Raw genomic sequence first — 24929 nt, 5'->3', positions numbered from 1 at the left:
GTTTTATATAAATAATAAACAAAAACAGGACAGAGAACATACAAAACAGCTCCCCTTTGTAAGTATGCTGGTCCCCATGTGCACATATGTGAAGGACACACCCTAAGATGTTGATGAGATTACAGGGGATTTCAATTTTCTCCCTTTGGTTTATTTATGCATTCTGTTTTATTCAATGCTTCGGCACTCTCGGATTAAAGACAGAACAAAACATCATATAAGTACCGCGCGCGCTAACCGATTGCGCCACTGGAGCTCCAGAACAAAACATCATAAACTGTTGTAAACCATCCCAGGCCTGCTGGCGCCAGGCATTCCAGGATCTAAGGGACCCAGCATGGGCAGAGAGAGGATCTGAGAAGGCCCCTACCCATTCCTTCCTCAGATTGGTCCTCTCACAACCACATGGCCCAGGCCCAGGAGGCTCCAAGAAGTGAAGAAAACTGCCTAAGGTCTTGCAAGAGTGACCCCAAGGCCCCGTTCTCCTTCGGTCACTCAGGTCCCCCCCACAGGCTGTGATTCCCCCCTTCAATTCAGGGCAACCCCTGAAGCAATTCCGGGTGCTCCCGCAGGCCTGAAGATAGAGCTGCATTGCCACAGAAGACACCCAGGAGACACAAGGAGGCCAGGAGCCAATTCTAGATGGCTCGGCAAGGCCGCTGCCAGCCACGGACGGAGTCAGGCAAGGCTCTAGCTGCCTCAGAAACACAAGCAGGCCAAGAGGCCCCTCTGGGAGGGCACCGGACGAGGACCTTGGCAGCTCCACAGGCAGGTGGGGCCTGGCCAGGAGGTGCAGTGACCCAAGTGTGGCAAACAGGAGGGCCACAGAGGCCACAGCTCCATCTGCTGAGGGCCTGAGGAGGAGTACCAGGGAGACGACAGGCCTCTCACATGCAAATTGGAGCCCAATCCTCAACTGCAGGTGTCCCCAAGGAAGGGCACCTGGCAAGGCATATCCCAGGACCTGGTCCTGCCCATAGACAGGGAAAGGAAGGAGACAGAGCCTCCCAGGCTGAGCCCACCCTGGAGCCAGGACCCACAGCCTCCACACAGCCAAGGAACCCTCCCCAACCCCGCAGCTGGCAGGGGCTGCACAAGGAGTGACAGGGGCCCAGTGCCCTCCAGTGGGAGCCGGCCATGTGTGTCTGACCCGCAGTCCCCTACTGACAGGCCTTTGGCTCTGTTCCCCCCCCCCCCCCCCCCCCCCCCCCAGTAGCTGTGAAGGAAAACAGCCTGGCAGAAGGGAAGACGATGGGACAGGATGGGTTTCCTACCAGACCCTGCCCCCCACCACCAGCTACAGGACTCCCATGCTAGAGACACAGAGAACACTCTGGGGAGGAAGGGGCAGTGAGACATCACCCCTCACAGGAGGCCAAGAGCAGACCAGGACCGCCACCACCTTGATCTGGATACCTCATCCCACCGCGGGCCACGGCACTCACCAGGGTCTCTTAGGACCACCACAGTGGGTGCCATATACAGGGCAGCTGCAGCGGGGACCTGTCACTGCCCTCGGGGGACTCCCCCAGAGGGCTCTTCAGCCCCGCTCCATCAGCTGACAGACCTCACTCCATTCTCTCCCATGGCCGCGAGCAGGAAATCCCTGTCACTCAGGATGGAGGCAGCAAGCCCACCAGCAGTGGTAGCACCTGTGCCCGTCACAACAGATGTGCTGGGGATCTGCATCTCTCACTACCACTGGCAAAGTACACTCAGCACAACCCACATGACAGAGGCTGTGACATGTGCTGCTAGGTCTTGTTACTTCACACATTAATTGAAAAGCCCATGAAACACTCATGCACAAACGTTCACAGTGTAAGAGCCAAAAGGTGGAAACAACCCAAATGTCCATCAACTTATGAATGAATTTTTTAAAAACTGTGACATAACCACAGGTGCCTGGGTGGTTCAGTCAGTTAAGCGTCCGACTCTTGATTTCAGTTAGGTCATGATCTCAGGGTCCTGAGATTGGGCCCTGCATAAGGCTCTGCATTTGGCAGGGAATCTGCTTGAGATTCCCTCCCTCTGCCACTCCCCTAGCTCATGCTCACTCCAGCTCTCTCTCTCTCTCAAATAAGTAATCTTAAAAACAAAACGACAACAACAACAACACAAACTGTGGAGGGGCGCCCGGGTGGCTCAGTTGGTTAAGCATCTGCCTTCAGCTCAGGTCATGATCCCAGGGTCCTGGGATAGAGTCCTGCATCAGTCTCCCTGCTCTGTGGGAAGCCTGCTTCTCCCTCTCCCTCTGCTGCTCCCTGTGCTTGTGCTCTATGTCAAATAAATAAGTAAAATCTTAAAAAAAAATTTTAAAAACCCAGTGGCCTATCCATATAATGGACTATTTTTTGTCCATAAAAAGGAATGAAGTTCTAACCCAGCATGCCAGCAAACAGGGGCCTGGAAGCAGCTGTGTCACCTGCCATGATAGGAGGGCAGGGAGTCAGTCAGGCATGTGGGGCTCTCCACACTTCAGACAAAGGCCCAGAGGTCATCAGCTCTACTGCTCTGCTAATACAACCCCAGGTGAACCCACAGGACCGAAGCTTCCTTGCACAGTCACACCCGACTCGTCCCTCACACTCCTGCATGATATTTTAGATTCATTGGCAGCCAAAATAACTAGTCCCTTCTTGTCCTGCAACAAGGGCTCTTTTCAACATGGGTACAGCTAACTACTTGATGGGAATGCATGATCTTTTGAGAGCTCCTGTCCCAAGCCCACAGGATGGAAGGGAGGGAAATAAGGTGAGCAGAATAATCCAAAGTGCTGACTGGTCATTACAGCTCTTGAATGCTGGTCTCTCTGGGCCCATGCTTTACCCAGCAGGTGAGGGAGAGCCACTGGAAGCACTCAGGAGCAGAACATGGCCAGGCTAACCCAAATGGGAAAAACAGAAGGCAAGAGCAGAGAAGAGGTGGGCAGAGGTCCAGGACACAGAGGAGAGGCAGTGGTCACCCACCGCTCCCCCAACAACAGCGGCCTGGTGTCCCCCTGGCACCCAGATCTCAGGTCCTCATACTATGGACTCTCCCCAATCTGGAACCACTAGACATGTGACCAGGCCTGGCCAACTGAAGCCAGCTCCCTGTGCCCAGCCTGGGCCACAACGATTTGCCCACAGCACACGACCCAGTTGGAGGAGATAAGAACCAGCCTCAGGACGCTTGCTGCAAGTCCAGGGCAAAGGAAGATCTTTCTGCTGGGCTGGCAGGTAGTGCCGGTGAACCTACATCCACCCACTGAGGAGAACCTGCTGAGGGCAGGCCAAGGAGCGGGGAAGCAGAGCTGAGACAGGCCTGAGCATCCCCTTTCAGCCTGAGCTGGTTTGCACTGCTTTTTCTTTCTTTTTTTTTTTTTTTAAGATTTATTTATTTTTTTATTTGACAGCGAGAGAGATCACAAGCAGGCAGAGAGAAAGGCAGAGAGAGAGAGGGAAGCAGGCTCCCCGCCGAGCAGAGAGCCTGATGCGGGGCTAGATCCCAGGACCCTGAGATCATGACCTGAGCCAAAGGTAGAGGCTTAACCCACTGAGCCACCCAGGTGCCCCATGCACTGGTTTTTCTATCACTGGCAGTGGCAGGAGTCTGGGTCTGGAGATGGCCTTCTGAGAGCGACAAGAAGGCAGGCACCACGTGCACTGGTGTTCACAAAAGGAACAAGTCCCCAGCAGCCTCTTGGTCACAACCTCCAGATTCATGGCCCAAGAAGAAATTAAGAAACAGGCACTCCACCTCTGGGGATGTTGGGAGGAAGGGACATACATTCCTCCTTCCCTGGCTAGCAGCTCTACCCCCAAAAGCTGTTCCTCCATCCTGCAGAGTCCACTCATCATCGAGGCCTGCCTGCCAACTAGATTCTCTTCTCTCCTTCCAGGCTGGAAATCTTTTCCACATCCTGGCTAATTGTGTTCAGGTGGAGAGGATTTGGTGGAAGAAACCGCAAGTGTGTATTTGTGTGTGTGCGGGGGTGGGGGGTGTCCATCCTCCAGCCCTGGCAGCTGCCCCAGGAACACTGCATTGACAGGAAGGGATAGAGGACCCTCAGCTTCGGCCTGTGTCCTGACAGGCTCTGGGTGATGTCAGCGGCTCTTGGCCTCGTCCCGTAAACATCTGTTCTCCTTATTCTGACCCAGGAATTCCATTTCTGAACAGTCATGTCCTCATCTGGCAAAATGTCCCAGGCAGGTTATGGGACATGGGACCCTGCCTACCCCCAGGGCCACTCCTCACACCAGTGCTAGCCCAGCCCACAGAATACTCCAAGCTGATTAATATCTGTGCTGCACTTCCCGTGTCTCCAAATATTTCCGCACTTTGGTTCCCCGTAGCAGCGCCAGGAGGAGAATATGACCCCGTAGCAACAAGGGCTACTGGCTACTAAGAGGGCCACAGCCACGGCCTTACTTCCTGGAATCCTCCTAATCACCACCACGGTGGTTACTGCCGTCAATGTTCACCTCTCACAGATGAGGGACAAGAGTTGCAGTGAGTGAGAGTGAGAGAAGGAGCCAGAAACACATTCTCTGGAGCAGGACCATGTCTGATTTCAGTGCACAGGGCCTTGTCAGAGAGGATGATAAACTGAAATCCTGGGAAGGAGGGAAGGAGGGAAGGATGGGGGAGAAACGACCGGTTCCGGACCCCCTGTGGCATCCACCTCAATGTAAAAGAAGGTCTCTGCTGCCAACACAGGAACCATGCAGGACATGAAAGCCAGGGAGGAGGGCCAGGGGTGACCACAAGGGGCAACCAGGGCGCCCAAAGCTGTGGCATCCCTCTGGGGGCTCTGTCCTGCTCATCCCCAGCCAGCACAGTACAGGCCTAGGCGCTCTCCCGGGTTCTCGAGAGAAACTGGAAATCTGGAGCTTTGGGAGAGATTTGTCAAACACCGGGAAGACCAACAAAACTCATCTGTGGGTGGACATGGCACAAAGCCCACCGGTTTGCAAACTCCGCCCTGCACAGTAAGAACACTGAAGTACAGAAATATTTCTGTATATTTAATATAAGGGGCAAGGCGGGGACTCAAATGGGGCTTTGAAGTCCAAATTCACGTGGAGTTTCAGGTTGGATCTACCCACCAGCCTACCCCTAAGAGTGCCGTACTGAACCACATCCCTAGCTGAAACCCAGGAAGTCTTTCAAAGGCAGACATTTTCCTGCCAACCCTACGAACAGTCCTGCCTCAGGTACACTGCTCCCCCTGTACACCACAGCTCCCCGGGGTACACGGCAGTAACAGGCCACAGGGCTGAGAGAAGCTCCCTGATCTAACAGGGTGGTGGGAGGGGGCACCAGTCACAGCCATTCATCCCCCACAAACCAGCACACATCCATGTCCTATGCTCATGTGACACACCAACCAGGAAAGAAAAGCTGCCCCACCACGGTAACTGAAGATACAAGGTCCACTTATGCCAAGACATGTCCACCAGCAGCATTCACAGAACAGAAAGGAGGACCTAGTTCTTGTCTCCCTTAGACAGCAGCCAGCCAGCCTCCCAGAAAACACGGTTTAGTTCCCATGCAAAATTACTAAAATTCAATTTTTACACTATCACCAACATAAGAAGACATAAAATGAAAAAATATTGAAAAAGAAGACACAAAAATATGAATTACAGGAGGTAATTGTACACTTCTTAGAAAATCTTCCTCCCCCCAAAGAAATCTACAAAAAAAAGGGAAAAATAATACGGAAGTTCATTAAAACGCCTAGATGCGAAATAAGTATAGAAATTTGCATATCTGGAATGCAAACCTGGGAAACATCCCATTGAGAGACTTTACAAGGATTTTTTTTATGATAATCCGTGTTTTGTTCCCGTGCCACTGTGATAAGAGAAGACTGAGTCTGCAGATGCCCATGAGGAAGACGGGATCACTGAATGCAAATGAGGAGGAACAGGTGGGGCCTCGGTGGGTCTTGGGTTCTATGGATCAACTGTAGTTGTCAAGTGTTTAGCTGTAGTTGTGCAAATGCGCATTTAATTTGTGCCAACATGCTGACTGTGGCTCTGGTTGCTCTTTGGGAATGAAAGCGTCTCAACTCGGAGAATATCATTAATCTGGAACAAGTATGTCCCAGGTACCCAGAGTAAAAATGGTCATCCAGTATTCTAGGTTTTAAAATATTCCTAGTTATCCATAATAACTGACTATGATATAGAATCTAAAAGATCCCATTCACAATGGTGATAAAATTCTAAGACTTGTCATAATAAACCTACAGGGAATAGATTTTAAAAGATGTGAATCAATGTCCTTCTTACTTCCCTGAGAAAATGAAACATCGTGAAGATGCCATTCACTTGTTCCAAAGATTTGCTGAGGCCCTGTTGTGTGCTGGACACTACTGTAAGCGTGAGATATCATCCAAAATAAAGATCCTCTTGGGATACTGCTTAAGATCATAACCAAACAAACCCAAAATCCATTTGGAAAATGGACAAAAATAGTTAAAACATTTTTTTTAAAGCCATGATTGTGATAACCTGCCCTATCAGATACTAGGACATAGCATAGACAAAGGGCTTTGAGCAGGTATAAATAAAACAGACCAGAAATAAGCCAGAGCAACTCCACGAGCTTCACAGATGAGGGAGTGCACATCCCAAAGATATAAGGAAAGGGATGAATTCGTAAACGCTTGCCACTGAGACACAGAGCGGCAATTTAGAAAAAATAAGTATCTAAAACCCACACCTCACACAGTACAGGAAACATACTTCACTTGAATTAAAGGAGTTAAATATTTAAAAATCAAAATCCATGCCAAGAGCACTTCTTTGAAAGGCTGATTATTTTCTACGATCTAAATACACAGAAGAAATTAACAGCAAAGGCCTGGCAGAACTGGCCAGAAGAACTAAAAAGTCGACATGGTAAAAATAAGAAAGGAAACGCTGTGGCTATCATTCTGCCTAAGCTCATAAAGGGTGAATGAAAGCAGGGAGAAAGGGAGATGAATGAATACACGGACTCAGTGGCCTTGATGACGGGGCAGATGCCTGGCCTTGCCTTCCCCCGCTCCAGTGGCTGCTGTCCTCCACACAGCTTTGGCTACCCTCCACCCCATCCACTCCCAGACTCTGAGCAGAAGTTGGCCTCCTGCACCCCCGTGCCCAGGAGCCCTCGTGCAGGACACCACCTACACAACCTTCCACGGCAGCCTAGGTCAGGACACAGACTGGGCCGACCAGCCTCCCCAGTAAGGACACAGCCCACAAGCGCCTGGGCACCCCAATAGGGAAAATGCCACTCAAAGGCCAGGCCAGCCTATCTGAGGTGGGGGTTGCTCTGACAGGGCAGGGGCTCGGCTTTAACCTTGTTTGCTGAAATGCACCAAGAGCTCAGTGGCCAAGGAGAGGAGGGACTCCCCTGCCTAGGGCAGTAATTAACCCTGCTGTATGGGTTGGGGGTGGGGTGATGTGTACCTCAGGACAACAGAGGTTTCCAGCTGCAGCAGAGTTCCACATGCAGCAGCAGGAGCACAGGTCATGGGCTCTGTGTGACCTGGAGTGGGTCACTCCCCCTGTCTGAGCCCTACTTTCCTTCCAGATGAGATCCCATTCCCAGTGTCACAGGAGGTGATGTATGAATAGGAATGTGCAGGCACAGCCTGGGTCAGAGTGTGTGGCCAGTAATGAAGAGCCCACCACCAAGAAAGGGTCACCCAAGGGTCCCAGTTGCCCAAGTGGGGGGTTCACTTTGGGAAAGAGAGGGGATGGGAAAGGAAGGGAAGGCAGGAAGAGAAAGGAAGTGGTAGAATGGAGGGAGGAGAGAAGAGGGCATGACAGGGCAGGGAGGGAGGGAAGAAATACAAGAGAAAGAGGGCATGCCTGAGAAAGAAGGATGGAAGGGCTTCCGGCATCTGAGACACGACCCCACTCTACTTCCCGGGGGCTGCTCAGAAAATAGGCCTTCCCTCTGTCAGCTGAGCTGAGCCCTGGCCTGGGACCTCTCCTCACTCTGTATGCAGGTCTCAGACCAGCCACTGGTGGCTATGACACACCCAACCACCCAGGAAGCTCACACCTCAGCTCAAGGCTAGTGAGCTCACACCAGGGGCCAGTGGTCAGCCAGTGGAGCTGAGGAGCTGAGGGTGGAATGGAGGCAAGAGGGATGGGAGCTTCACAGGGCCCAGGGTCTGGCTGGGGGACACTGAGGGACACCATGGCAGAGAGTGCCCCTGCCCCCCACTCTGCCCAACAGGGCCTGCAGGATCAGTACCCAGTGCCAAGTGAGTTCTACCCACCCACAGTGCAGACAGGCAGCCTCAGCCTTCCCTCCGTCTGCCACGCTCTGAATTTCCAGGTAAAAGACTGGAGGGCATAGAGGGTCAGGAGCTAATACCTCAGTAGCAGCTCCCAAGGTCCTGGGCCACCTGGAGGCCTAGCTGTCCCTCTAGGATATGATCTCCTTCCACCCCAACCTCCCAAAGAGTTTGGATCCCAAACCTTTTGGACCGAGGCCAACCAGCTTGTTCCCCCTCCCCCCCAAGGCAGGTGGGTGGCCGCTGGGGAAACTGAGGGTCACAGGCCAGCCAAGTGGAGAGTCAGCCCTGAACCTGGCTCTGTCCAGCCTCATACATCCTGACCCTCAGTGCATGCTCAATGGCTAGGCATTAGACTCTCCCATGTAGCTCTTGAAAAACACAGACCCCCAAGTCCTACCCACATCTGGTAAATCAGAATCTCTCAGGCTGGGACCCCCGCACAGATATTTTTCAAGTTGCCCAAATCCCATGCCCATCTGTGGGGAGACAGACAGACAACACAATGGAAAACAATTTTATTCTCTACACAACAGGCCACAGATTCCCTCTATGGGAACCAGAGTCTTTCAGAAAAGACCTTCTAGAAACATGTGGGAATAAAGGTATCAGTGGGACCCCAAGGGGGTAGGGGCATATGGGCAGGAATCAACCACTGAGCAAGGGGGTAAAGACTTCTGTAAGACTCGGGGAAAACTGAAGGTTGGGAGACATACCACTGAAAGAGGGAGAACCCAGCATGTCAAGTTGGCAATTTGTCCCCACATGGGCTTTCTAAGAATTGGCTCCGGCTCTCCTGGAAGCCACCTGCTCAGCTGGGCAGTTCAGCCTCCACCACCTTCCTCAGCAGCATGCCCCAGCCTCTTCCTGGGAGGGGCCCTGACAGCTGGAAATGGAGCTGGCTTGCATTTCAGGGCCAGCAAGTAGGCAACTCAGGGGACCTGCCAGCAGAACAGATTCCCAGGTCCTTGGGAAACACAGTCCCTGGGAATCGTCTAACGCCTCCAGCTTTGGGGGTCGAGGGCAGGGAGGGAGGCAGTGCTGTGTGAGGTGTTAGACAAATTTAATCTAGATTTCAGTTCCTGTGCTGATAAAAATAGGACCTCAGAAAACTAGAATTCAGAGGATATTGCCTTCTCACGAAATCCATCTTAGTCCACGAGCAAGCATTATATTTTATTAAGCAGAGAAATGTCAGGGGCGTTCCCATCAGAGCCAGGCGCAGACGCGGATGCACAAAGCCGCTGCTGTTACTTAACAATACTCTGAAGGTTCTAGATGGTGCTGATTGGAAACGAGACTCCGAAATTATCATCGTTTATGGACAGTATAACTGTATACCTAGAAAACCCAGGGGAATGCACAAAGATATATTAGAATTAACGAGTTCTATCAAGCAGCTTGATAAAAGATAATTATATAAAAATCAATAGCCTTCCTGTACACCAATGATAGATTGCAGTGATTCCATAAACAATAGCAAAAAGGAAAAACAGAATCCTTGAAATGACCCTGATTTAAAATAATGAGTGACCCATATAAAAAATGTATAATACTTTACCGAATAACATCAAAGCAAAATGAAATCAATTGAAAAATACACCATGTTCCCGGTAAATACTATAAATTATGTCAATTCCTCCTTTAATTGGTTTCTAAGTTTAATTTAATGTCAATCAAACTTGCAAGGGATGTTTTTAACCTGACAAAATAATTCTAAAATTCAATTGAAAGAAATAAACAGAGGTGACCAGCCAAGGAAATTTTGCAAAAGAATAACAGTGAAATGGGAAGTATCCAGCCAGATGTCTCAAAGCAGCACTGTCCAACAGAAATGTAATGAGAACTTCACATGGAGCCACGTTTAAGAAAAAAAAAAATTTGAAATCAATTTCGGCAATATATCTTACTTTATCCACTACATCCAAAATATTATTTCAACCTATACTCGATACTTTTAGATTATCAATGAGATGTTTATACACACACACACATATACATTTTATACTAAGACTTCGAATACTTAATATTTTACACTCAGGCACCTCTCACTTAGGACCAGCCACCTTTCAAGTAGTGATAGCATCACCTGGTTCATGGCTACTGTGGTGGACAATGTAACTATAAAGCAGCAAATTCTTTAGCTATCACAGCTTTAAGGCTCTAGTAATAAATATAGTTTAGTGCTGGTAGGGACTTGATCTGTGATAGTGGTTAACCCAACATTTCATTTGCAACTGATAGGAGATGGCATCATCCATTAAAAATACATATATGTTCATATTCACAGCTCTTGAGCTACTTTTTCTCATATCTTCAGAAGCTGTGTCCCAATCAGACTGGCCACTTGGACAAGTCTTGCGTGATATAGAAATACACCTTATTTGCCATGTAGTCCCAAATCCCTGCTTTCAAAAGAGAAATATCCAGGTTCAGAGACAAATCCTTGAATATGCCACTCACAGAGCTAGCAAGGGCTGGTCCCTCTGGGGTGAACAGCCCAGTCTCTGTTGCTGCTCTACTTCCCAGCATGAGAACTGCCTACCAGCTCAGACATGGCCTTAAAATCACTTGTAACAGAATAACAACAACAACAATTAAAAAAAAAAAAAACTGCCTGTCCAGGACTCTAGACCCACATTTTTCACATTTACCACCTCTGAAGTCAGAATGAAATCACTGGGTTTTAATCACCAACAGCAGCCAGCAGCAACCACGTGGTGGCTGGCATTGCCTCGCACATGCCAACCCAACAATGGCATGTGGCTCATATGCTATCCCTTACCTGAACTGCGTGTAGGATCAGCAATTCCTATGTTGAGATCCCTACTATCCAAAATGTCTTCAAAAAGTCACACCGTGATGGCAAAAAAAATGATGATGTGCGCACAAAAGCACAGAGACAATGGAGTGGATAGCTTTGGCATCAGTGAGAAAACGTCTTGGAGGAAGGACTGCAACTCCATGCTTTACCAAAGAGAGGAAGACACCCAGAAAAGAAGGAGGCAGTCACACACTAAGTAAGCCAAGCAAGTGAAAAGGGAGGAATGGCCCACTGTTTGGAGCAACTGGGGGCAGGGCTGCTGGTGTCTATGCCTCTTGGGACTGTAGTTAAGGTGCCATGGTACAGTGTAATGGGGAGTGTGTGCCCTATAACTGATGGCATCTCAGATCTGATGAAAGGCATAAACGGCCAGCATCTCCCAAACCCCAGGCCTGGGCTAAGTACTTGTTGCACACATACCCTTTCAATGCCCAGCAAGCGTGGATGGTTTCCTCCCCCCTCAACTCTGCAAGCAAGGAAAACAAGTTTTGTGCATTTCAGCCCTCGTCCAGGCTGCCCAGCTATGCAGGGCAGAGTGGACTGTGTGACACAGCAGCCTCCATCCACACCAAGTCCGTGCTCTCGTGAAACCTGCGGGGCAAGGAGGAGAGGTGCAGGGCCCGCCTAGCCCCTCCACACTGCCTGGGCTGGGGTTCTGGATGCCTCCAAGCAGAAGCTGTGAGCCCCACTCCACAGGCCTAGAGTAGACGTGCAAGGTAATTGAAATTCATGGATGAGCCCGAGGAGCCAGCTCCAGGCTCTGTAATAACTTCTCCATATTAATGGCAGCACCGCAGACCCGGTGGACAGTTGACATTTAATATGAAACATAAGCAGCAGAGCAAGAGGCTCTCACCTGGGCCCTCCCATTTCAGAGCGCGTGCCAGTGCGGTAGGAGGGGGCCCGAGGTGGTGCCAAGATTCAGAGGGCTAGGGTCTTCCTCTCCCCTGGGTACCTCTCCCCCGTCTCAGTCCCCTCCCCGGCAGGAAGCCCTTGGCAAGAACACACACAACCATGCTTACACACTCACACTTGAATGCACGTGCTCACCCTACAAACACATGCACACTCACACCAAGGCACGCACTCACACACATGCTCACTCCAATGCATAAACTCACAAGCATAGACACACATTCACACGTAGGTACATATTCATGTCACACTCATACAGATAGGCATGCACACACATACCCAAGCACACCTTTCCACATACACACACACCCATCCCCACACAAAGGTGCACAAACACACACGTATGTTCCCCCAGGCTGCCCAAGCAGGGGAGGCAGGGAGGGTAATGAAGGATGTGTCTGTCCACTGGTATAGACCTAGGGTCCCAGGAAGGGATCCATACGCATTCGCGGGTATGGATTTCAGCCACCAGACTGGGGAGGCCCAGGCCACAGCTCAGGCTGCCACACAGCAAAGCCAGCCTGGATGCTAGGCGGGCACACCAGGCCCCTGGAGGGCGTCCCCATGGCTCGGGGCAGATGAGTCCCTCCAGACTGCTCCCCTTGGCTGTGGCGCTCATGGTCCCCACAGCAGGCCTGGGCGACGCTCTGGCCTGCCCTACCTCCCCGCTGACCCCTGGCATCACTCCACACTCCCCAAGTGCCGGGGGCACAGGGGGACTGGCAGCCACGGCTGGCCATGGGCGGGAAGAGCCTGAAGCCAACACGGGAATGAGCGGCGCCGTTATGCGCCACAACCAGCGCCGGACACACACGACCACGCAGTGAAGTCACCGCAGGGTCACAAGGGATGACTCGGGAAGAGCCGGCCTCCCGGGCTCAGGCTCAGAGATCAGTGACCAACTGTGCTGGCCTTTCCTGAGGGGCCGAGCTGGGCTCCACTCTGCCGGTCCCTAGAGGATTCCGCGCACTGAGGCGACCCCACACCCGGAGAGCCCACAGATCCCAGGAACTCACCGACCCTCGGTTTCCTCATCTGTGAAAGGGGCACCGCAATGGCTAGTTCACAGGACGAATGCAGGGACTGGGCACATGCCGCAGCAGAGGCAGCGGGCATAGACACTGATTCTCTGGCCGCCTTTTCTTGAGGGGCAGCGCGGTTGGCAGCGCCCTCAGTGGGTAGAGCAGTGACGCGGCCATGACTGACGGTTGCGACCCCGAAGCGCTCTCGCTTGACAATTCTAGGCAGCCGCTGGAGCATGTGACTCGGGCCAGAGCCAATCAGCGCACAGCATTCCTGGAAAAGTCCCGTGATCCAATCCCGCCCAGTCAGAGTGAAGCTCAAGACCGTGGCGGGAACCTCCAAAAAATGGCTTCCTTTTCCCACCAAGCTGTCTCTGGGGGTGAGAGGGGTGTGGGGACAGCAGCAACCACTAGTCCCCCAGGGAACAGAGTCCCACTGGAGAGGAAAACTGGACGAGCGGGGCTCAAGGGGCACCACTGCGCCCCTGAACTACCTACCGAATCCCACGAGTCCTCAGATGCCCTTTTTCACCGTCTTAACCACTTTTGGTGTCGTTCAGTGCTCTTAAATGCATTCCTAATGTTGTGCAACCATCATCAGACCTCTTGTTTTCTTGTAAAACTGAAACTCTGTAACCATTAACAATAACGCCACATTCCCGTCTCCCCCCCCCTGGCAATCAGCTACTGGCTGCCTGTGATTTTTAACGAGTCCAGGTGGAAGACAGATAAATGAGTCTGGCTTTCAGATCATGGATGCAACCTACACCAAACTGAGGGGCCACCACAAGGCAAATGGGGTGGTGGGTCAGGGTCACAGGCTGCTACTCGCCCCCTATAGCACGAACCCCTGACAAGTCCACCTCCATCATGGCAGCCACAGGTCAGTGCACGTCCCTACCCCGCCCAGGCATGGAAGAGCCTCTGAGATGCTCCTTCCCTTCCATCAAGTCATTCCCAGTGAGACGTGGTGGGGTGGCCAGCCAGAAGGCTGTAGATGCTCTGGAAGCGGGGGCATGGGGTGACAGTGATGAAGTCAGGCTGGGTTCAAGCAAGTTCCCAGCCCCCACCAGCAGGGACCCCTGGCCCATCTCAGATCCTGCTGCCAGCACACCTCCCAACACTTCCACACCTGCCTCTGGAGGCCCTTTCAGGGGACCTCAGGGCCCATACAGGGTCTTCACGCTGGACTTGTTTGCCCAAATGATAGCAACACACAGAAACACAGTTTCTCTGAAGAAACAATGGGGGGCTCAGCAACAAGGAGTCCACACTCCTGAGGGGCAACACTCTCTCAAGGGAGGTGGGGCTTGGGCTCGCCAGGGTCCCTACATCTCCCTCCTCCAACCCTGTCCCCTCACTTGTGTTTGAACCCCATCTGGTCCCTAAGGCACCTGGAGTTGCCCTGGAAGGGTCCCAGAAACGGTTAACTCCAGCCCCCAGTTTCCACCTGGACAAACTGAGGTCAGTGGTGAGAGGATTTACCCAGGGTCCACAAGATGACTTGCCAGAGCCCCGCCCAACGTCTCCTCACCCCCATCCAACACTTCCCCATACAGGAATGGGGAGGCGGTGCGGAGTGGGGGGGATCTTCCCTCTCTTACTCGGATTGATTTAGACCAAGGGTTTTGAACTCAAGTTTCATGAACCCCAAAGTAGGAGCAGGAAAACCATAAAACTACATGTTGTGCACAAGTGCTTTCCTATGGGAAAGGAGTCAGAGTTTTCAGCCATTCTCCAAGGGGTTCTCCCCCAGGGTGTGTGGGCATTCTGGGATTGGCAAGAGAGCAGATGAGGAAAGATGGGCCAGCTCTGGGCACGGTGGGGGGGACACAGGGTCTCGGGGGCAAGTCCCCAACCATTTCCTACATAGGCTTCTGGCCCCCTCTCCCTGGGAACTCTCATTTCACAGCTCCCAGTTGAGGTCTGCCCAGCCAGAGAGGGGCCCTGCGAACACAGCTGGGTGGGTACACATTACGCATGGTACACGTTACCAAGAAGCACGGGGTGCAACCTGGCATGACAATGCCTAGAATCGCTTCCTGGATGAAAGGCCATTTAGCTGAGACCTACGGAGTGAGCCAGGTAAAGATGAAGGTAAAAGAGTGGTCTAGGCAAGGACACAACCTATGCAAAGGTCCTGAGCTGGGGGGTGTCCTGTGTTGGGGGAACTAAAAGCTTAGTGTGATGGGGCACAGGCATGAGAGGGACACTGTGACAGATGAAACTGGAGGCCACTGGGCCAGGTCATAGTTGGTCCTGAGTGCCAGGATGGTAGATTTGGATGTTTTTCCGGGTTTGGATTTTTTTTTTTTTAAGGGCAATAAGAATCACTGAAAGATCTTGAGCAAGGAGTGACATGACTTACTATATGGTTTATGAAAATCAGTGTGGCTGCTGTAAGGAGAAAGAGTTTCTGGGGACAGACCAATTAGCAGCAGATCTTCATACAGGTGCAAAAGACAGGGCTTGGGATTAGGCATTGTGGAGGGATGGGAACAGGGATAAAGCCCAGAGACATCTAGGACAGTGGCAGACTGGATATACGGGTCATGGAGAGGGAGGAGAGGGTGATCCTGGGATTCCCACCCAAGAAAGGGTGGAGTCTAGGAAAGTGGAGACCACTTTCCATTTCAGAAATACGGGGTCACCACGGAGGGAGCCCTGGAGGGAGCTGGGCAGGCAAGTCTGGAGCCCATGAAGAGATCTGGACATGGAGACCCAGAGTCCAGATGGAGTGCAGTGGTAACTGTTTTCATCTGCTCAGCACATTCACCTTCCTCTTGCTTTCATATAAAACATCCATCCATTCCAGGGTTTGGGGATCTGACCCTCACTTTTAATCCTAAACGTGAGCAAGAGACTCAGGCCAGGCTTACATCACAACAACTGGTTCAAAGAGGGGCCTGTAACCTAAGTGGGGCCCATCAAAGCCCTCTCCAGGATGCTAGCAGGAACCATCCAGAAAGGAGTGCTCTCCATTTCTGATTGCTACCATGGCAGCAAGTTAAGCCAAGAGTTGCCAGTGGCTCCCACATGCGGAAGACCATATTGAGACAGAGAGTAATAGAGCTGAAAGGTAGGGAACATATGATGAAACAAGCCCTGAACCCCTGGATGCAGCCATGCCTGAACTCATTAGGACCCCAAGAGTCATTGAGCTCATGATATCCCTTGTTTATTTCATTTACTGTAAGCCAGCTTTCTGTCACTTAAACTGAATGAGTCTTAAACAACAAGGAGAAGGGGCAGGAGGAAGGAAGACTGGCTGCAAGTCCCAGGCATCCTCACCCTCAACCCCACAGCCTGAGCCTGCCACACCCGCCCACCCCACCCTAGCACCTGAGCCAGCTGGAGCCCAATGTATGGCCTCAAAAGCAGGATACTTGTGAAGAAAAATGAAACTCATCATGGTCCCTTAGGCCAGCAGATGATTTCTCTCTGTAGACCTCAGTGATTCTTAATGACTAAAGACTGGACACAAGCTCCTGGGTGGCTCAGTTGGTTAAGCTTCCGACTCTTTTTTTTTTTTTTTAAGATTTTACTTTTTTATTTGACAGAGATCACAAGTAGGCAGAGAAGCAGGCGGCGGGGGCGGGGGAAGCAGGCTCCCTGCTTAGCAGAGAACCTGATGTGGGGCTCAATCCCAGGACCCTGGGATCATGACATGAGCTGAAGGCAAAGGCTTAACCCACTGAGCCACCCAGGTACCCAAGCTCCTCACTCTTAATTTCAGCTCAGGTCGTGATCTCAGCATTCTGGGATCGAGCCCCACACTGATTCTGCACTCAGTGTAGAGTCTGCTTGGGATTCTCTCTCTCTTTTTTCCCTCTTCCCCTCCCCACCCCCACTCAAGCTCGCTCGCTCTCTCTAATAAATAAATGAAATATTAAAAAAAATACTAGACAGCATAGGTGCCTAGTGGAGGGGCCCCAGCCCACAAGGCAGAAACCCTTGGGTCTCTCTGCACCTCAGCCACACCGTGGGAGTTCTGCTTCACAGAATCATGGGGACCACATTGAGCCCCCTGGGAAGGGTGTACACCGCCCCACCCCTCAGACCTCAGGACGGGACCAGACCTCAGAGCTCAGACCCTTCCCACTCCCCATCCCATGATGACTTCCACCCACTAGCCTAGTCATGTCCTATCAGGCAGGAGGGGTCCCCAGAGCTGCCCTGAGGTGGGAGGCAGAGAGAGGGCTGGGAGCTTCAGCCCTACGGGAGTCCCCACTACCATCACCCAGCTACGAAGACTCAGGCAACCCGCCTAGAACTGTAGGCTAGAGCAGGTCAGCCGTGTATCAGCAAGCCACTCAGCCACCAGGCCTGCTCCCAGACTCAGAAGGTCTCCAGGAGTCAAAATAGGGAAGGTAAAAAATGTTTTACAGAAGTGCATTTCTTCATTTTTATTCTTTCTGTCGGCATGCCAAAAAACAAAACAAAACCAACAATAAAATGTAGTGAGCATGATCTTGGAATCATGCATTGGGTGGAAGACATGCATTCAAATACCAACAGCAAAGCTTGAAGCAAGCTCTCAGCATTTGGAGACTCAGTTGATTCATCTGTAGAATGGGGATAATATCAAGCACATGCCATAGGACTTTGTGAGGACTGAACAAGGAGACACAGGCATAAGGCACTCAGTAGGGAGCCTGGCACATAATAGGGGTAGCAAACTATGACTTACTATTTATTATTATTACAATAGGCTTCTGCTTGGGTTATAAAAAATAAGCTTTTATTTATTTGAGAGTGAGAGAGAGAGAGTACATGAGTGGGGGAAGGGGCAGAGGCAGAGGGAGAAGTAGACTCCCCATTGAGCAGGGAGCCCAACACGGGGCTGGATCCCAGGACCCTGAGATCATGACCTGAGCCGAAGGCAGACTCTTACTGACTGAGCCACCCAGGCGCCCCCCTCACGGGTTTTTAATGAGCATATATGAATAATATGAAATTAACACATGCAAGAACCCTTCATTAAGCATAATTTTCTCATGCATCATCAAAAACGAACCTTAACTTCTCCTCATGAATGTTATGAATGACTTCTGTCTAATGGCTATTAAAAAAACAAACAAACAAACAAAAAACCTGGAAACTCTGCGTTTGCCAGACTCTGGGAATAAAGTACACATCATGTCTTACAAAGCATGTCTTCAAGTGGAATTTCTTAAGTCTGCACCTCTACCTGACTCCAGAAGAATCTACATCTTGGCAGATTCAGAATCCCCATCTCATATTAACTGAGGGGACAGCACCTCTTCTGCTCTCCATTTCTGGGGTTCTGCAAATACCATGTCCTGCTCCTCACAGGAGCACCAGAGCCTAGGCTGGCCAGAGTGATACCCAGGTCTCAGCGAAATTATTCAGAAAAAGACACTGCTGGGGCCCCTAGACTCAGAATAGAAGGACCACACTTGAGAACAAAGCCAACGCAAAGGAAGACAGAGGCAGGAGATGGCATGTGTCCTAATGACCTAAAGGGAGCACCTGGAATCAGCCATGCCTGAAGACTCACCATTAGGAGAGCTATTGTTTAAACTGATTTAAGCAGTCTGTCACTTGTAACTGAAAGGATCCTGACAGATACTAAGAAATAAGATTCCCCTTGACTAGAAGACTGCTGTCCAAAGATTTTATTTATTTATTTTTAGAGAGAGAGTGCACGCACAAGCTCCTGGGACCCTGTTCCATGGTTTTTCTACACATCTTCCAGGAAGACACATTCTGCAAAGAAGGGGTTCCACAGTCCCCTCTGTGTGGGAAATGACGGATTACTCAGATTGCGAGAGCTTTCTTTATTACGGAACTTCCCAGAGACTGCGATGGGCCCCCTGAATCGCCCAAGCTGAGTGCAAAGTGCAGCATCCCCCACACCGTTGTCCACTGAAACCCGTCTGCAAGGAACAACTAGTGGAGGAATGTGAAGAACTCTCTTGCAGAAATGGGGCTGTTGATGGTGCACCTGGGTGGCTCAGTGCATTAGCGTCTGCCTTCAGCTCGTGTCATGACCCCAGGGTCCTGGGGTTAAGCCCTGCATCAGGCTCTCTGCTCATCAGGGAGTCTGCTTCTCTCTCTCCCTCTGACTGCCACTCCCCCTGCTCATATACTCTCTCTCTCACTCTCTGTCAAATAAATAAATAAATAAATAAAATCTTTAGAAATGGGGCTGTTGAGCCTTGCTTCTCAAAGGGCGGCCTGAGGACCAGGAAGCTCATTAGAAATGCAGAACTTGCATTTCTGGGTGGCTCAGTAGGTTAAGCAACCAACCTTTGATTTCAGCTCAGGTCATGATCTCAGGGTCTTGAGTGTTACAAGCCCCAGATCTTGAGATCCACACCCAGTGAGGAATCTGCTTAAGAGTGTCTCTCTCTCTCTCTCTTTCTCCCTCTGCCACTCCCTGCCCTCACTCATGCTCTTTCAGAGAAAAAGACAGACAGAAAGAGAAAGAGAGAAGGAAAGAGGAAAGGAAAGGAGAGGAGAGGAGAGGAGAGGAGAGGAGAGGAAAGGAAAGGAAAGGAAAGGAAAGGAAAGGAAAGGAAAGGAAAGGAAAGGAAAGGAAAGGAAAGGAAAAGAAAGGAAAGGAAGGAAAAGAAAAGGAAGGAAGGAAGGAAGGAAGGAAGGCAGGCAGGCAGGCAGGCAGAACTTTAGGCCCCACCCAGATGTGCTGAACCAGAACTTGCATTTTAACAAGATCCCTGGGGATTTGCACACACACTACAGCATGACATACCTGCTTTGGTGAGTTTTGCTATATCTGAAGGAAGAACAAATGCTACAGAGACAGGGGGCCTGTGTGGCATGATGGTTAAGGGCCTGGGTTGCTAGGAGAATGAGATGCATTTATTCACATAACGCCTATTGGGAGGAGTGCACAGATTTTGCACATCTCAGTGCCTTCTACCCAGCCCAACTTGGGAGCCCTGTGGCACATAGGGCTGGAGGAAACCAGGCCAGATTCCAGCCAGCATGGGCTAGGTGGTCTTGGGCAAGTCGCTCAACCTCCTGGAGCCTCATCTGAGCATGTGCAAACCAGGGATGAGGATCCCTCCCCTGCATGATAGCTGTGGGGACCACAGCTCTGCACCATGTATAGAGCCCCAGATCTATCAGTGATACACAGAAAGACTCAAAGGGTTAAGGAATTAATTAGTATAAAATGAGAAGAGACACACCAAAACAAAAGGAAGTAAGGAGGGACAGAAGAGAGAAAGGAGGGAAGGAAGGAAGGAAGAGGGAGGAAGAGTACAGAATTAACATTGATGCCCCAATGTCTCCAGGCCATTTTTCGTTGACAGTATTCAAGGCCCCGCAGACAAGCCCCAGCACATCTTCCAACTCCCGTCTTCTTTCCAGCTGCCTTGACCCTGTGCAGGTGTGTGGCCAGTCGTCATGACATCTCACCATGCCTGTCCCGACCAGACCAACACATACCCAGTACCTGCACACATGTTCTTCCCTCCGCTAAGGTTGCTAACCTGCCCCTTTACCTGCTGCCAACTCATTCTCCAAATAGCCCCCAGGAGCCTGCGGTCAAAGCCCAAGCCAGAGCTGCCCCTCAGCCCATCAGTGGTCCCCAGCCCCAGGTGGGCACTGGGCCAGCCACACCCCTGACCCGCACAGTGGACAGATGGCACTAGGAGGTTCTGGCTAAACAAATGAATCACCAAATGACAGATGAAGGAATGATACAGAGACAAAGCATCCCATAAAATTCACTCCATCAGGAATCTCTCAGTCCACAGGAGCTGACCCACCTACAGACTGCATCTGAGTCAGCTCCCCCAAACCCTGGAGTCCCCAGCACCAATTTATTTAGGAAATTCACCTACAGCATGAAATGAGACATACCTATGAGGCCCCGGATGGCCTCGGAGACAATGGACATATAAAAGGCTGCACCACAATAACCCAACTCCTCCAAGGACATTTATAGCTGTTTGCAGTACGCCTGGGTTCTAACTCAATCCAGCCAAAGGCAGTGATTTTCCGAAGCAACAAGTGACATTTCCTGTGTCTCCATAAAAAGAACACCAGTGGTTGTGGGGCTCTGGTGGGACTGCAGACTCTGCAGGCAGCAGCAGGACCAGCCTGAGGACAGGGGCCTCGGGGGCCAGCAGGGTCTGGAGAGCGGCCACTCGCCCGCACAGCAGTGCTCTGAGCAGCAATTAGAGCAGAACCCACGGTGGGTGGCTTCAGATGTCTGGCCAGGCCCGGCCAGCCTGACCACCGCACCCCCAATCCAAAATAGAAGACTGCAGTGGTTTCTGCCACGTGCCAGGCCCCGGGGCAGCCGGACAAAGCACCGCCAATGTCAGCCGCCTCCCTGAGCATCGATCCAGGCTTCCTCTGAGGCCGCCCTCATGCCAAGCTGTGGTCCCTCTGGGCCCCTGGAAACAAGAAAACGTCCCAGGGCTCAAGGCACACTGGGTGGCCCAACCAGTCCCAGTAGGGGACTCAGCCTCTCTCCTTGTCCTTCAGAGGCTGCCCGTGGGCACCAGAGCCTGCATTTCCAAATGCTCCCCTTGGCTCAAAATAGAGAGAGAAAACCGACTTTTCAAATTACCAGCTGGAGTTCAACAGGAAACCACAGCAGAAAAATCAGTGGCTCCCGGTCAGCCAGGGGGCAGAGGGATAACTGGGCATTTCAGCACCACTGCCTGCCTGCTCCCTGGACTGCCACCACCTGCACACACAGAAACAAGAAGATAGACTTCCAGCACGTGTGCCCCCCCACACATATCACACATGTTAAGATGCCCATGGACACACACTGAACAGATGCCTGGATACCCAAAGGAGCAGAAACCCACAGATACACACATGTACAAGACACACAATAGCACATCCACATATCTGCATGGGTTCCCAGATCCGAGCACACACCAACATTCCAGAACACGCATGCATATGCATACACTCCCGGAGTCGTACACACTGGTGACCACAGGAAGACCTGTGCCCCGCAGGCATCGGGGAGACGGCACTCTGCTACTTGGCAGAGCTTTGGAGAACACCACCCGCTGCCTAAGTCACTCCTCTGGGGTCAGTTGAAATCACTTGCCTTTGTGCCAACCCCTTCCTTCTGTGTCCGGTGCTCCCTGCACGCTGGGGTGCAAAGGAGATCCTCAGTGCAGGCCTTGGAGTCATGGGAAACCAGCTCCCAATGCCAGGCAAGGGCAGTGGGCAGAAAGGAGCTAGAGAGAAGTGAGTACTCACCAGCCCGTCGCAGTTGCTGAGCGCCACGGAGGAGGCTTCAGCCAGGCCCGCCACGTCTCCGACGTAGAGACAGGTCCCAAGCAGGGGCTCCACGCGGGTGGCACCCGACTCGCTTTGCCACTCCACGGTGGCGCCGGGCGCCACGAGGCGGGCGTTGGGCCGCAGCCGAAGGTGCAGGTCTCGACCGAAGACCGTGACGTTGTAGAAGAGACGGCCGCCGGGGTCCTCCTCGTCGTCTCCAGGTAAGCCCGGGGTCTGGACAGAGGCTGCCCTGCGGGCCCGTACCCCAGCCTGGGCCGACGCCGCTGACACCACGTGGGACACCAAACGGCCCTGGGCGTCAGTGCGCACCGGCACCGCCAGGATGCGCTCCGCTCCGTGCCCCAGGGGCCCGCCTGCAACGGGAAGGGGCGTTAGACCCGTCTAGATCTCGGAGCCCCGGGGACCCGCCGCCAAGCCCCGCAGCCCCCCAGCCCTCCCCCCCCCCACCACTGCGAAGGAAAGGGCATTCTGCCAGGCAACCCCCAGAAACTAGCCTGCACCTCCCCGGCCTTCTTCCGCCTGGGAAGGGGCGTTAACGGGGCCACCATTCCGGAACCCCGCCGCTCCCAGGCGGTCCCCCTCTGGGACCCAGTCAGCCAAGCGCTCTGCCCCCTGTCCCGTTCCGTTTTGAAGCTCGAGAGCTCCTCACAGTTCCCCTGGGGACAGCCCCATCAGAGCGCCCCCGCCCCTTGAACCTACCGTCCTTGGCAGGACGTGGGGCTGCTCCGAAACCATTGCCGGTTGGCCCCTTACCGTGCGCCTCGCCTCTACCCCTTCGCGGCCCCCGCCGCTCGGGCGCCCTCACCGCTAGCCTCCGGAGCGGCGAGGACTCGGCTCCCCCGGGCACGCGCGGCCTGTCCTCCGTGTCCAGCTCTCGGTTGGACGGATGACCGCCCCCTCCCCGCGCGCCCGAGGACAGGGAGGGGTGGAGCAGGGTCCCTCGGGTGCTAAGGGATTCCCCCCACCCCGGGCGCCGCATCAGTCCCCAGGGCCCAAGGTGGCGCGCTCAGCACCCGGCTCCTCCCGAGCGTCCCCGGACTCGAGCCCCGGCGCCGCCTCGCCCTGGCTCCCCAGGACCCGCTGGGGCTAGCGCTGCGCTCTCGGCCGCGGGGCTTTGCCGGCCCTCCATCTCCTTGCTCCGCGTCCCGGGAGCCGCGAACGCTCTGAGGTTCCTTCCCCTCCGGCCGGAGGCGCTCCGGTGCGCCGCGGGGCGCCCCCTGCGCGACCAACCCGGCCCCGAAGTTGGCCAACTTGGCCCCGGGCGGGGCGCGCGGAGTTTGCCCAAGTCGGGCTGGACGACGCCTGGGGAGGGGGCGGCGGAGCACGCGGGGCGGGGTCCGGCCGACGGGGGTCGTGGGGCGTGGGTACCCGGCTGCACCTACCTGGGGGGTCGGTGGCGGCGGCGAGCCGGGCGTCCGCGGGCGGCGGCGGCAGCAGGATCGGCGGCAGCAGCAGCAGCAGCAGCGCGGGGCAGAGCAGGCGGCAAGCGGCTCCCGCCGGCGGATCCATGGCAGCCGGACCGCAGCCGGGGCCCCGCACTCGCTGCCGGCGCGAAAGTTCCCCGCGCGCCGCCCAGCCCACATCTGGGGGCAGCTGGAGCCGCCCGCAGCTGCAGCACCGCAGGGCGCGGGGCGGAGGAGGCAAGGCGCGGAGGGGAGGGCGGGGGAGCGCGGAGGGGAGGCGGGGAGAGGGAAGGAGCGAGCTAGCGAGCGAGCGAGGCGGGAGGGAGGAGAAGGCGAGCGAGGGGGAGGGCGGGGACGGCGGGCGCCTCAGCCTGCGGTGACCCGGCGCTTCTTGGCGCGGCCGCCGCCGCCGCCTGCTCCCCTCCTAGCGCCGCCGCCGCCGCGGTTCCGGCTCGCAGCGAAGCAGAGACACCCCGAGGCGGCGGCAGAGTAGCGCCGTGGGCCGGACTGGGGGTGCCCCGCCGCCGGCCACCATCGGTCGCGCCACGCGCCCTGGCGGCGCACAACCTCGAACGAGCGGCGCCCGCCTGAGCATCCCCACCCAGAGAGTCCGTGGGGCGCCCGGGTTCCACCCGTCAGCCTAGGGGCGCAAAGAGCTGCCTCACCCTCTCTTGGGCGCCCTGGGGCAGGACGGGGCAGGAGAATGGGACCGGGTTGGGAAGGCCTGAGATGGAAACTCCAGAGGCTGAAAGACGCTTTTATGGGAGGAAGCATGCACTGCAGGGACTATCCCAAATATCAACTTTTACCCTTCCAGAGAGATGCAAGCTTCCTTAGTCCCCAACTCCTCTCTGCCTGAAGTTCCTGTCCCCTCCAACTGCCTCCCCATCCCTCTGTTACAGCCTCTGAATACAGGATCCTCCACCCGTATGAGAGCCCTACCTCCCAGAGCTCAGTCAGGTTGCTGCCCTCACCTGCCCCGCAGCCCAGCCCTGGGAGCCTCTGGGCCTTTGCACTGCTAGGCCTGCCTAAAATAGCCTCTCTGCACTCCACCCACCTTTTCCAATTCTGCATCCAAGGCTTTCCTCTCCATCCTGGAGCAAGTTTGCTGTCAAAGCCCATCCAGGGCTGGAATCCCTCCTCTCCAGCACAGTCTTACCACTGCCAGGAGTCACAGTCCTACCAGGCCTGCTGTACCCCAGCACAGTGACCTTCCC

General features: G+C 53.6%; 1 protein-coding gene across 1 annotated transcript in view; it reads right to left on the bottom strand.

The window, feature by feature from the left end:
- Nucleotides 1-23926, bottom strand: part of ADAMTS2 (ADAM metallopeptidase with thrombospondin type 1 motif 2) — a 220089-nt gene extending 196163 nt beyond the window's left edge. Inside the window, exons 1-2 of the mRNA XM_032846790.1 lie at nucleotides 23692-23926; nucleotides 22268-22662 (exon numbers count right to left, since the gene is read on the bottom strand). Of these exons, the coding sequence (XP_032702681.1) occupies nucleotides 22268-22662; nucleotides 23692-23818 (522 nt within the window). The 5' untranslated portion in view covers nucleotides 23819-23926. The remainder of the gene's footprint in view (nucleotides 1-22267; nucleotides 22663-23691) is intronic.
- Between the last annotated feature and the right edge of the window lie 1003 nt (nucleotides 23927-24929).

Source organism: Lontra canadensis, unplaced genomic scaffold (genome assembly GCF_010015895.1).
Source record: "Lontra canadensis isolate GAN:19392208 unplaced genomic scaffold, GSC_riverotter_1.0 scaffold181, whole genome shotgun sequence".
In the NCBI taxonomy this organism is placed as follows: Eukaryota; Metazoa; Chordata; class Mammalia; order Carnivora; family Mustelidae; genus Lontra; species Lontra canadensis.
Note: the sequence above shows the minus strand (reverse complement) of the source record. Positions and strands in the feature narration are given on the sequence as shown.